The 13,393-nt window shown below is 36.7% G+C and overlaps 1 protein-coding gene across 2 annotated transcripts; it reads right to left on the reverse strand.

Annotated features, from left to right (window-relative positions):
- Nucleotides 1-2,176: 2,176 nt before the first annotated feature.
- Nucleotides 2,177-4,741, reverse strand: LOC112696815 (uncharacterized). 2 transcript variants are annotated; one of them, XR_011862405.1, is made up of 4 exons: nt 4,090-4,734; nt 3,566-3,690; nt 2,936-3,258; nt 2,177-2,753 (listed from the first exon to the last, which is right to left on the reverse strand). XR_011862405.1 is itself a non-coding variant. In XM_025749699.3 (3 exons), the coding sequence occupies exons 1-3, from the start codon at nt 4,508-4,510 to the stop codon at nt 2,547-2,549; spliced, it is 753 nt and encodes a 250-aa protein (XP_025605484.1). In that variant the 5' UTR covers nt 4,511-4,741; the 3' UTR covers nt 2,177-2,546. The 2 variants fall into 2 exon arrangements, 1 of the variants encoding a protein (XP_025605484.1); XM_025749699.3 differs by lacking the exon at nt 2,936-3,258 and having other exon boundaries at nt 4,090-4,741.
- Between the last annotated feature and the right edge of the window lie 8,652 nt (nt 4,742-13,393).

Raw genomic sequence — 13,393 nt, forward strand, 5'->3', positions numbered from 1 at the left:
ATTCTAGACTTTTTTTTCTTTGTCGTTATAGGGTTAGAATTTAAACTTTTCAATATATATATATATATATATATATATATATATATATAATAGGAATATTTTAGTTATGTTTTATAATAGGGATATTGTAGTAATTTTTTATAAAAAATATTAATTTATACCAATTCAAAATTTAATTTATTAATTTTTTTGTTAAACTGATTTGTCCAGTCTAACTTTTAATAAAAAAAATAATACAGTTTAATTGATTATATGTATTAAATATTAATTTTTAAAAAACATCTTTAAAAAAAGACGTTTTTGACATCTTTATTTAAGTGGCTCCCTTGAAAAATTATATTTTATCTAAGCTAATAATCTGAAGCAACACATGCTCACATGGAACTTGCTTAAGCTAACGATTAATTTATACTTGCCCACAACTCATCCACTCATTCCATAGCTAGGTCCAACCTAACTAAGATAAGCTTTCTAAATTTATTTTGATCAAAATAAAATATTATCATTATTTCATTATTATTATTATTTATTATTATTTTGATATGTTCTGTTCATAAAATCGCAGTGACTTCGAGTTCTTAATTAGCTTGGTCATTGAAACGGTCCTTGCGTGCAAGCAAACCGCATATTTTTTGGGATGTTCCCACCGGATATCCATCATTTATGTTTCAGTTTATAAAGCAACAAATTTTTTATTATGTTTAATTGTTTATATAATATGGTGGATATTCTAATGGATTCTATAATTATCCTTATGTGAAGTTGTTTTATTTTAACCATTAGATAATAAATTATTGGATTTATTTGATATGTTAAAAAGTGTTATTTTTATTTAAAAGATAATAAGTTACATTTTTAAACAAAATATTTTGATAAAAAAAAATAATTTTGGCATCTTCTATAGAGTAATTGCCTATATAATATACCATAGAATGAAATGTCTCTATCTAATTGAGACACGATAAGTTCTTGTCTTGCACGTGATAATGCACTAGCAAGTTCCATCTTGAAATCAATAACACAATTCTCAAAATTGATTTGATTTGAGACTGCGATCAGTTCTTAATCTTAATTAAAATTCGTTATAATGAATAGGATTTGAAATGATTATCTCAATCAGTGTCCATGTTTAGAACACCGCTACAAGATGTATAACATAACATAACATGGTAGTGAGTAGTGACATCCAAAATGGTTACAATCAAATCAAAAGTAATACATAAACACCTGACATCAACAGAAAATAAACTGAAATTTTGAAAATGTGACAGGCAAAGACTGATATTATGTGTTACGTAATCTAATTGCATGCCAAGTTCTGGCAAATTTTCTGATCGATCAGCATTTCTGTAATCAAATGTTGTGAAAATCTTTAGAAAAAAGCAATTTCATCCCTGAAAGCTTCAAATTAGGCTATGCCAGACCTGCACCTGAATTAGTGTGTTTAACTACATTTTTACATGCACATACCTTAAACTGACGATGATTTCAAAGTCAGTTTAACTCCCAGTGTGTAATTTCCCCAAAATTGATTTTATTTATAAATCAACAAGGATTTTGAAGAGAAATTTGACGAAATTTGAGATACAACTAATAATGAATTGAATCCTTTATTTTTTATTTTACTCTTCCTTTATTTTGATATAGAGTGTTGGAAAAAGAAAGAAGATAGAGAAGAGAAAAACGTGTGCACAGGCCGAAAGTATTTTAAAGATCATATTTTAACATCAAATTTTTAATTTAAATTATGTGTACACAAAAATTAATTACCATGTAATTGTGTATAAATACATTTGTTGCTTAATTTATTTTTAATATGTAATTTATATTTCAATATGTATTTTATAATAGTAATTAATTTTAGTAACTGATTTTACTGTACACTTAACATGGTTGTTTAATTAGGAAATGAATCCTCTCTAATTTTTTTAACAATTATGAGAATAAAGTGTCATCTCAAACTCTTCAATGTTTTTCTCCCATGTTTTCTCTTGGTTAGTGAGAGATCACACTTTATTCTCGCAATTGTTAAAAAAATTGAGAGCATCTATTCCCGTTTAATTATCCCAAATTACTTAGCTCCAAATCAAGTAAACAGCTCAGACAGTTATTCTATGCCCTCATTTGGGAATAACCAAATCAGGTTTCCCATGGAGAAACCAAAAAAAAAAAAACATAATGGAAGGAACACTTTATTTACATTGAAGGAACATGTATAATGGAAGTCTGTAAATTGGCCAACATCCAAAATGTATATGGTTGTTCGGGGGAAATTGTAATAAATCCATGTACCAACCCTGAGGAGAAAATATGTAATACAGAAAATTCAAAAACTGTACCTTTTTTTCACTTCTCTTATCTGACTAGCTTCCCTGTAAAAACCTCACATTCACCAAGTGAGTTTGTGTCAGAGCTATGTACACTTTTAAATACATAAAACAACTTGAAGGCTAACTCTCTCATTCTGTGCAGTAATGTCCCACTAATAGTAATCCTCACATTCAATTTAGAGTTTCATCTTCATGATTTTCATGAAGAGAGGCGTCTTAAAGATCTTTCCAAACATTGAAATCGGTACTTGAAGCATTATAGTTTATAGTGTTGTCCTGGCATCCTATAAAGAATGTACTCCGAACCGGATCTATGTTCACCAAAGCATGTGCCGTATTACTGGGGCTGGCAGCAACAACAATATCATCTGGACCAATGATCACTTCGGCGTAACCAGTATCAGTTACCTCACTATTCTCCAACTGCAGACAGGTTTAGACTTGCAAGTCATGAATGGGAATTATATGCAGAAGTAAAAAGTTATTAATAATACAAAGAAATGTGAATGCCAACATCTTGTTCACACGCCATGCTACTTCCTGAAACTAGAATTCTGCACTAAACTAGGGATTAGGACTCTGGTGTAGACAGTGAGAATTAGAACCTGTGAACATCATTAGGTCCTTTCCACCAATCTCAGCCATGTGATAGTTTGGGAGTGGGTTTAATTTTCAGAAATTCTTCGCATCCATCATTGGCCTTGCATTAGAAATACCCCACAGGACACATCTAGGGATCAAGTACACTTTGGTGGTAAAAATTGGAAAATAATAATTGCAGTGTAAAACAACCAATTTAACCCGATGCTCAACAAATAGTGATTGCAGTGTTAAACAAGGAATCGCTGATTCTCTTATCCCCAACAAACAAAAACACAAAGTAAACAATGAAATGTTCAGCAGATGCAATGCAATTCTTCATTTAATCCTGATGCAAAATCAATAAATTGTGTCAGATGAAATACTTTTCAACCCAGAGCAATGGAACTATGGCAGCCTCATCAATTAACACCCCCACCCTCCTTTTTCTTTCATCCTTTTTAGAGCTTTTCCCTCCGAGATTTTTTAGAATTGCGATTGCAACTAATAATTAATTACATCATGCTGTTAAAACTCCTTTACTCTCTGCAAGAGTTGCTATACTTAACAATAAATAGTGAGAAATATCTCAAGACACATAAAGTACAAATAAATGTTAATAAAATAATAGAAATATAGAATACCATAAAGCTTACCCTAAATTTGGTTAGGGCACCCCAAAGGACAAATGTCTCGTTGCAATCATGATGCCTATGATTCCCTCTCAACCTGCCAGGCCGAATCTCTCCTATATGAACCGAAGCACAAGTGAGAGCTCCACCTGCAGAGAACCAACCACCATTTCCCTTTCAAATTTCAATGGCCACAAAACATAGAATCACATCGTACATCTACAAATCCACTAAACTAGGAAACAGATCATAACAAGAATGCAAAATCCTCATTTAAAAAAAATAATAAAAAAGCTAAAATGCAAACTATTCTCAAAATGGACGAGACACCAAATTACTCCACCCAAAAATTCTCAACTTCAATTTGACCTTGCTCCTTCGCATAATCACATTATAAATATGCTAATCTCCAATCTATGAACCAAACAGATGGCTAAATACACGTTCAACGATATTCAATTAAAAACTACGATCGAATTTGACATACCGATCTCTAACTAAAAGGCAATGATGAGAAACACCGAAGTTAGAGGGGAAAAAGAAAAAACCTAAAATGCCAGAAGCTCGAGCTAGCGAGATAGGGTCGAGGAGCCAACCGCGGGTGTCCTTAGCGACGGGGGAGGGGACGGAGGAGCTGAACCTAACAAGGTTGGCCATTCTATCGGCTTCGCGGGTTGATTCCGTTAGAGGCGACGGAAAGCGTTGAAGGCGGGCGGAGGAGGAAGAAGAGGAATGGTGGATGGTGAAGGAGATCCATGTGAGGATGAGGAGGAAGCAGAGGAGGAAGGGAAGAGCTTGCGGCTTCTGAAGGAAGTGAGGGAGTGTGGCGTGGAAAGGAGGACGGATCTGGTGGAACCCAGCGGTGGGGTCCAGGGATGGACCTGCAAGGGCGGCGGTGTTGATGTAAACTGACCTTCTGGTGTTGGTGTTGGTGGCAGTGGTGGGGCTCCTCTCAGTTGGCCCTCTCATGTCTCGTTTCAGTTTTGCGTGTGTGGGAGAGATCCTCTTCCTTCGGTTTCCTGTTTTTTGTCCTCGAAACCACAGTTTTGTGCTTGCTTCCTTGCTGGGGTTCGGCTGTGGAATCTGGATACTGGATAGAGTTTGACAATAGAGGGTGCCTAGTATTGGCCTGTGTAGGTTGGTGATTCCGTTTGGGTATTGTTGCTCTAGTTATTTATTAAAAGAAAAGCTCAAGACACTGATTTTAATTTATGTTAGTCAGTATTTTTAGTGAATGTTTAATATTTTTAATTTAATAGTTTTATATTATATTTTTAATTAATATTTATAGGTATTATTGATTAATTATTGAATAAAAAAATAAATTATATTAATTTTATAATATTTTTTCTTTTTATTTTTTTAAGATAAAATGTGATATTTTATAATATACTTTTTAAGTAGGATTAAGAAAAATATAAAAAATATTATATAATAAAAATTCATACGTAATAATATTAACTGAAAAATTAAAATGATCTATTTTTATTTTTTAATTATTTTCTTTTGTTTAAAAAATATTATGTGACTCTAAAAAATATATTATTAGAATTTAGTTAACATCTGACCTAAAGACATATGATAAATTTATTATTAATAGAAAATTTTAAATATTTTTATTTAATACAAATAAAATAAACACATTGAAAACTTAAATTTTTTATATTTTTAATAAAAAATTTTATTTTTGTAATTTTAACATGTGCTATTAAGATTCATGTTAGCTAAATTCATATTATTAATATATAATTCTATAACATACTAATACAGTTAGTATTGGACTAGCTCAATTAAAAAATTATACTATAAATAAGAGTATGATGTAATAATGTAGGGGAACATGGTGTAATTAGAAACTCTACTTTCTCTCTTTGGCCCTATGTCTAGGGATTTCTCTTCTATTCTCTCTGATTATCTCTAATTCTCTCTAGTTCTTGATACAAATTCGTATCAAATGGTGCTTTCATTGAACACCATGCTAAATTCCTATGATGATGCAATTTGGAATCAGATTCAAACTAGTTTAGATCGCTTGAATTCAGATTATGAAAAACGATCCAAGATACTTGCAGATATTCAGGCAACCTACACCAAAATTTGTGCAACCTTCCGAAATCATCAACGAATCCAACAGCCTCCAATATGCCAGATTCAAGCCAAATCAACCTCAGCTTTTCCACCACTCAACAATGATTCAACAAAGTCAGCAGCAGAAAATTCAATAATCACAGATTTCCGATTTTGGAATTCAGATCAAGAATATCAAATTGCTAAGTCTACAACAGCGAAAGCTTCAGAATCAGCAAGGAATCCAGAAATTACAGAAGAAGTTCACATCAAAGGAGAAGAAGGAGACTCATCAAATTTCAAGTTTACAGTTCAACCTCAACTACAAACAAAATCAACAGAGATGGCAGATCAAGCAATAATTCAGCATTCATCTTTGTCTATTTGTAATTACTACGATGCAGTACCACCATTTCAGCAACAACAACAACCTTCTTGTCTAAATTCAACTCTCATAGATGCAGAAAAAAAAAAGAAGCAACAGATTTGGCTGAAGTAACAGAATTAGCTTTCAATTTTGAATTTCAACCAGTATAATCAACAGCAATTTCAGTTCAAGCAGGATTCCAGAATTCAATTCTAGAACTGCAATCAAACTTACCTCTCATTCTAGAACATACAAGAGAAGAAAACATGGATCTACATTTGGCGCATTTGGAGGAAACGGCTCCGGCCGAGGAAGAAGTTATCGTCCAGGGCGGCGGATCAGCAGTGGAGGAGTGGAATCGCCCACCGCCAAAGCCACCTTACTCGTTTACAAAGGCGGCGGTTGGCCAGGCGACGGCAAGCGGCGCTGGCGAAGCTGTGGTTCTGCATCAAGGGAGTAGCGCCGAGGTCGGCACCATCGTGATGGAGGAAGGAGAGGAAACCGTGCATGAAGGAGGCGGCTGGATCCAAAGCGGCAAGGACGGTGGCGCGAGTGGTTCCGCGGGTGTACTTCGCTGTGGCGTTGTCGCGACGCGCAGAGCACCGCAAACGACGAGAAGTCGTATGGAGAAAGCACTGAGTTCCGACGGCAATCCTCGCAGAGGCTGGCTCCGTCATGCTTCTCCGTTAGTGGCCAAGCTACCGCCTCTCACGGCGGCTGTCTTCCCGTGGGATCGAGGCGGCGAACAACACAACAACAATTTGCAGTGGCGAGCGGCAGTTTTGGTAAGTGGCAGAGAGAATGCCACAACAAACCAAGGAGAGGGAAGACAGAGACGGCAGGACGAGAGCTGGATGGCAATTCCCCCATGCAACTCTGCGACTGCCGGCGACGTGTGGTGCACGAAATTGGAAATCACAATTCTTTACAACTTCACACAACTAACCAGCAAGTGCACTGGGTCGTCCAAGTAATACCTTACGTGAGTAAGGGTTGATCCCACGGAGATTGTTGGCTTGAAGCAAGTTATGGTTATCTTGTAACTCTTAGTCAGGATATCAATTATAAATATCAGTTGACTTGCAAATGAACAAAAGAACATGAAATAAATACTTGATATGCAGTAATGGAGAATATGTTGGATTTTTGTCTTCTGAATCTCTGCTTTCTTCCTGTCTTCGACTTCACGCACGCAAGTTCCCTCCCTTGGAAAGCTGTATGTTTGGTGGGTCACCGTTGTCAATAGCTACCATCCATCCTCTCAGTTAAAATAGTCCAAGTACGCTGTCACTGCACGGCTAATCATCTGTCGGTTCTCACTCATGTTGAAATAGGATCCATCGATCCTTTTGCGTCTGTCACTACGCCCAACCCTTGTGAGTTTGAAGCTCGTCACAGTCATCCAATCCCTGAATCCTACTTGGAATACCACAGACAAGGTTTAGACTTTCCGGATTCTCAAGAATGCTGCCAATGGATTCTAGCTTATACCACGAAGACTCTAATTAAGGGATCTAAGAGATACTCATTCAGTAGAATGGGGTGGTTGTCAGGCACGCGTTCATAGGTTGAGAATGATGATGAGTGTCACGGATCATCACATTCGTCATATTGAAGTGCGAATGAATATCTTGGATATAAACAAGCGTGTTTGAATAGAAAACAAAAATAATTGCATTAATCCATCGAGACACAGCAGAGCTCCTCACCCCCAACAATGGAGTTTAGAGACTCATGCCATCAAAAAGTACAAAGTTCAGATCTAAAAATGTCATGAGGTACAAAATAAATCTCTAAAAGTTGTTTAAATACTAAACTAGTAACCTAGGTTTACAGAAAATGAGTAAACTGAGATAGATAGTGCAGAAATACACTTCTGAGGCTCACTTGGTGTGTGCTGGGGCTGAGCTTTGAGCTTTACACGTGCATAGGCTATTTCTTGAGTTAAGCGCCAGGTTGTAACCTGTTTCTGGCGTTTAACGCCAGAATGGAACATGGAATTGGCGGCAAACGCCAGTTTACGTCATTTATCTTCGAGCAATTGAGAGCGCGCCAATTGGACTCCTATAGCTCCAAAAAATCCATTCCGAGTGCAGGGAGGTCAGAATCCAACAGCATCAGCAATCCTTTTTCAGCCTGAATCAGATTTTTACTCAGATCCTTCATTTTCAGTCAGAAAATACCTAAAATCACAGAAAAACACACAAAGTCATAGTAAAGTCCAGAACTATGAATTTTGCCTAAAAACTAATAAAAATATACTAAAAATTAACTAAAACATACTAAAAACTACATGAAATTACCCCCAAAAAGCGTATAAAATATCCGCTCATCACAACACCAAACTTATACTGTTGCTTGTCCCCAAGAAACTAGATAAATAAAATAGGATAAAAAGAAATCAAGAAGCAATAATATCTCAGAGTTTTAAGTGAAGCTCAGATTCTAATTAGATGAGCGGGGCTAGTAGCTTTTTGCTTCCGAACAGTTTTGGCATCTCACTTTATCCTTTGAAATTCAGAATGATTGGCATCCACATGAACTCAGAATTCAGATAATGTTATTGGTTCTCCTATTTTAGCATGTTGATTCTTGAACATAGTTACTTATGAGTCTTGGCTGTGACCCTAAACATTTTGTTTTCAAGTATTACCACCAGATACATAAATGCCACAGACACATAACTGGGTGAACCTTTTCAGATTGTGACTCAGCTTTGCTAAAGTCCCCAGTTAGAGGTGTCCAGAGTTCTTAGGCACACTCTTTTACTTTGGATCACGACTTTAACCACTCAGTCTCAAACTCTTCACCTGGACCTTCATGACACAAGCACAAGGTTAGGGATAGCTTGATTTAGCCGCTTAGGCCAGGATTTTATTCCTTTAGGCCCTCCTTTCCATTGATGCTCAAAGCCTTGGATCCTTTTTGCCCTTGCCTTTTGGTTTAAGGGGCTATTGGCTTTTTCTGCTTTCTTTTTCTTGCTTCAAAAATCAATTTCATGATTTTTTAGATCATCAATAGCATTTCTCTTGTTCATCATTCCTTCAAGAGCCAACAGATTTAACATTCATAAACTCTACTATCAAAATTATGCATTGTTCATGCATTCATTCAGAAGACAAAAAGTATTGCCACCACATATAAATAATTTGAATTTTTCTTATTAAAAAATCAAAAAAATATTGCTTCCTTATTCTAAAAATTTGCTATTTTATTCATGTTTGATGATGATGAGAAAAATAAATTATAGCTTAATTGGAGATAAAATCAAAATAATGATACTAATTACTACTACTCATATATAACTTCTAAGGTAAATTCCTAATAAGAACAATTATCACAGAGTTAAGGCTAAAATTAGGACTCAACAACCTTTATTTTGGGAGGTGGATGCTCCTTTAGTCTGTGGGATGCTTGGCCCTTCAAGACATAGCTTCTGACGTTTTAGTTCCTTCAGTTCACGCCATTGCTCTTCTTGTTCCCCAAGCAGTTTGCAAATCATGCTATTTTGATTTTGCGGTTCTTCCTTTAGTTGGTCTATAGCTTGTTGCAACTTGGTAACAGATGCTTTAAGACACTCCCAGTATTCAATTTGAGGGATTTCCGAGAGGAACTCCTATGCTTTCCTCTTGATGGGGTCGTCCTGCACTTGTTGTCCTTCCATTGACTTTTTGGTGATTGGTTGCTCAACTGAGATATACTCATTTACTCCCATCTTTACCCCAGCATCTTTACACAGCATAGATATTAAGCTTGGATAAGCCAATTTGGCATCTTTGGAGTTCTTGTTTGCAATTGTATAAAGTTCACAAGAAATCAGCTGATGAACTTCCACTTCTTTTCTCAACATAATGCAATGGATCATTACTGCTCTTTTGATGGTGACTTCAGAGCGGTTGCTAGTGGGCAGTATAAAATGCCCAATGAAGTCCAGCCAGCCTTTGGCAACTGGTTTGAGATCTCCTCTCTTGAGTTGGTTTAGGACACCCTTTGTGTTGGTTGTCCACTTGGTTCCAGGGAGGCATATGTCCTCTATAATTTTGTCCAAGCTCTTATTTATTCTCATCATTCTCCTACTAAAGGAGTCTGGGTAATCTTGCAGTTGAGGCAGCTTGAAGATCTCTCTTATTTTGTTAGGGTGGATGTGAACAATCTTCCCTCTGACCAGAGTTCGAAAGTCATAGAAGGCGGTTCCAACTATTCTCTGCCTGTCTGTTTGTCACAGATTAGAGTAAAATTCCTGAACCATGTTTCTTCCCACCTTTGTTTCAGGATTAGCTAGGATTTCCCAGCTCCTGTTTCGAATTTGCTCTTGGATCTCCGGATATCCGTCTTCTTTCAGATCGAATTTAGCTTCTGGGATCACTGACCTTAGACCCATTATTTTGTAGTAATGGTCTGAATGTTCTTTGGTTAAGAACTTCCCTTGATTCCAAAGTGGTTTTGGAATATTCTCTTTCTTGCCTCTTAGAGTGGTTTGTTTTCCCTTAGGAGCCATGATCTTATTGGGTATTGGCTTAGTGATCATGGATAAACACACCAAACTTAGAGGTTTGCTTGTCCTCAAGCAAAAGAAAGGAAAGGAGAGGGATAGAGGGAGAGCCAAGTTTGAATTGTGGAGGAGATGAGGGAGGCCGAACGTGGATTTAAAGGGAAGGGGGTGGATTTTCGAAAATTTTTGAAGAAGATAGGATAGAAGATATGATTTGTAAAAGATAAGTATGATAGGAAAAAAATGTAATTTAAAATTGAAAAGATATGAAAGATATTTGAAAAAGATAAATCTGAATTTTAAAAAGAAAATATGATGAGTTTAAAAAGATTTGAGAAGAATTTAAAAGATTTGAAAAGAATTCAAAAAGATAAATGAGTTTTGAAAAAGGTTTGAAAAGATATTGAAGAAAAATTAGGAAATATGTTTAGGATTAAAAATTTTTCGAAATTGAAGTTGAAAGATGAGAGTTTGTAACATGTTTATGCAAGAAATCATGAATTGAAACATGAAAAATGGAAAAAATTTGAAGTGAAAACGAAGTTATCTTCTCCCCACAATCCTGGAGTTAAACGCCCAACTACTGCATGTTTGGGCGTTTAACGCCCATCTGTAGCTTCTTCTGGGCATTTAATGCCCAGCTGTAGCTTCTGGCTGGCGTTAAACACCAGAAAATCCTTTATCACTGAGCGTTTTTCTGAACGCCCAGAATGATATCCATTCTGGCGTTTAACGCCCAAATGGCTATCCCTACTGGCGTTAAACGCCCAGTAGATGCTTCTTTTGGGCATTTAACGCCCAAAACAGCTTTTACTGGCAGTTTCGCACCAGTGAGCTTCTTTTCGCTGTTTTATCCTCTGAATCCTTTTGTAACTCTATGAACTCATGCAATTGATACTTTACCTTAAAGATAATTAATATGAACCTGTAAAATTATCATTTAATTAACAAATAAGCTTTGTTAATGGCTGGGTTGCCTCCCAGCAAGTGCTTCTTTATTGTCTTTAGCTGGACTATTACTGAGCTTTAATCAAGTCTCAGTTTTGAGCATTCTTGCTCAAAATTGCTTTCAAGATAATGTTTGACTCTCTGTCCATTAACAATAAATTTTTTGTTAGAGTCATTATCCTGAAGCTCTACATATCCATATGGTCACACACCTATAATCACATATGGTCCTCTCTACCGGGATTTCAACTTTTCGGGGAATAATTTGAGCCTAGAGTTAAACAGCAAAACTTTCCGCCCTTGCTCAAAGACTCTGGATGACAACTTCTTATCATGCCATCTTTTTGCTTTCTCTTTGTAAATTTTTGCATTTTCGAAAGCATTGAGTCTGAATTCCTCTAGCTCATTTAACTGGAGCAATCATTTTTCTCCAGCTAACTTGGCATCAAGGTTTAGGAATCTGGTTGCCCAGTAGGCCTTGTGTTCCAGTTCCACTGGCAAGTGACAGGCTTTTCCATACACAAACTGGTATGGAGAGGTCCCTATAGGAGTCTTGAATGCTATTCTATATGCCCACAGAGCATCATCCAAGCTTCTTGCCCAATCCCTTCTACGGTTAATCATAGTCTGTTCCAGGATTCTTTTAAGTTCTCTATTAGAGACTTCAGCTTGCCCATTTGTCTGTGGATGATATGGAGTTGCCACCCTGTGGCTAACTCCATATCGAATCATAGCAGAGTAAAGCTGTTTATTGCAGAAATGAGTGCCCCCATAACTGATTAGTACTCTAGGGACCCCAAATCTGCTGAAGATATGTTTTTGGAGGAATTTTAGCACTGTCTTAGTATCATCAGTGGGTGTTGCAATAGCCTCCACCTATTTGGATACATAATCCACTGCCACCAGAATATAAGTGTTTGAGTATGATGGTGGGAAAGGCCCCATAAAGTCAATACCCCATACATCAAACAACTCAATCTCTAGGATCCCTTGTTGAGGCATGGAATAACTATGAGACAGATTGCCAGATCTTTGGCAACTGTCACAATTACATACAAACTCTCGAGAGTTTTTATAGAGAGTAGGCCAGTAGAAGCCACATTGGAGGACTCTTGTGGTTGTTTGCTCACTTCCAAAATGTCCTCCATACTTTGATCCATGGCAATGCTAGAGGATCTTCTGAGCTTCTTCTTTAGACACACATCTATGGATTATTCCGTCTGCACATCTCTTGAAGAGATATGGTTCATCCCACAGATAGTACTTTGCATCCGAAATCAATTTCTTTGATTGCTGCCTACTATACTCTTTGGGTATGAATCTCACAGTCTTGTAGTTTGCAATGTCTGCAAACCATGGTACTTTCTAGATGGCAAAGAGTTGCTCATCTGGAAAGGTTTCAGAGATCTCAGTAAGAGGGAGGGACGCCCCTTCTACTGGTTCTATTCGGGACAGGTGATCTGCTACTTGGTTCTCTGTCCCTTTTCTGTCTCTTATTTCTATATCAAACTCTTACAGAAGCAACACCCATCTTATGAGTCTGGGTTTTAAATCCTGCTTTGTGAGTAGATATTTAAGAGCAGCATGGTCAGTGTACACAATCACTTTTGATCCTACTAAATAAAATCTGAACTTATCAATGGCGTAAACCACTGCAAGTAACTCTTTTTCTGTGGTCGTGTAGTTCTTCTGTGCGTCATTTAAAACACGACTGGCATAATAAATGACGTGCAGAAGCTTGTCATGCCTTTGTCCCAATACTGCACCAATGGCATGGTCACTGGCATCACACATTAGTTCAAATGGTAATGTCCAGTCTGGTACAGAGATGACTGGTGCTGTGACCAGCTTAGCTTTCAGAGTCTCAAATGCCTGCAGACACTCCTTATCAAAGATAAATGGCGTGTCAGCAGCTAGCAGATTACTCAGAGGTTTTGTAATTTTTGAAAAATCTTTTATAAACCTCCTATAGAATCCT

This window comes from Arachis hypogaea, chromosome 6 (assembly GCF_003086295.3).
Source record: "Arachis hypogaea cultivar Tifrunner chromosome 6, arahy.Tifrunner.gnm2.J5K5, whole genome shotgun sequence".
NCBI classification, from domain to species: domain Eukaryota; kingdom Viridiplantae; phylum Streptophyta; class Magnoliopsida; order Fabales; family Fabaceae; genus Arachis; species Arachis hypogaea.

Coding starts and splice junctions, on each gene's coding strand:
- LOC112696815 (XM_025749699.3), bottom strand. CDS start 4,510: ATGAGAGGGCCAACTGAGAGGAGCCCCACCACTGCCACCAACACCAAC. Junction 3,691..4,089: donor TCGAGCTTCTGGCATTTTAG/GTTTTTTCTTTT, acceptor GGTTCTCTGCAG/GTGGAGCTCTCACTTGTGCT. Junction 2,754..3,565: donor GTGCCCTAACCAAATTTAGG/GTAAGCTTTATG, acceptor ACCTGTCTGCAG/TTGGAGAATAGTGAGGTAAC.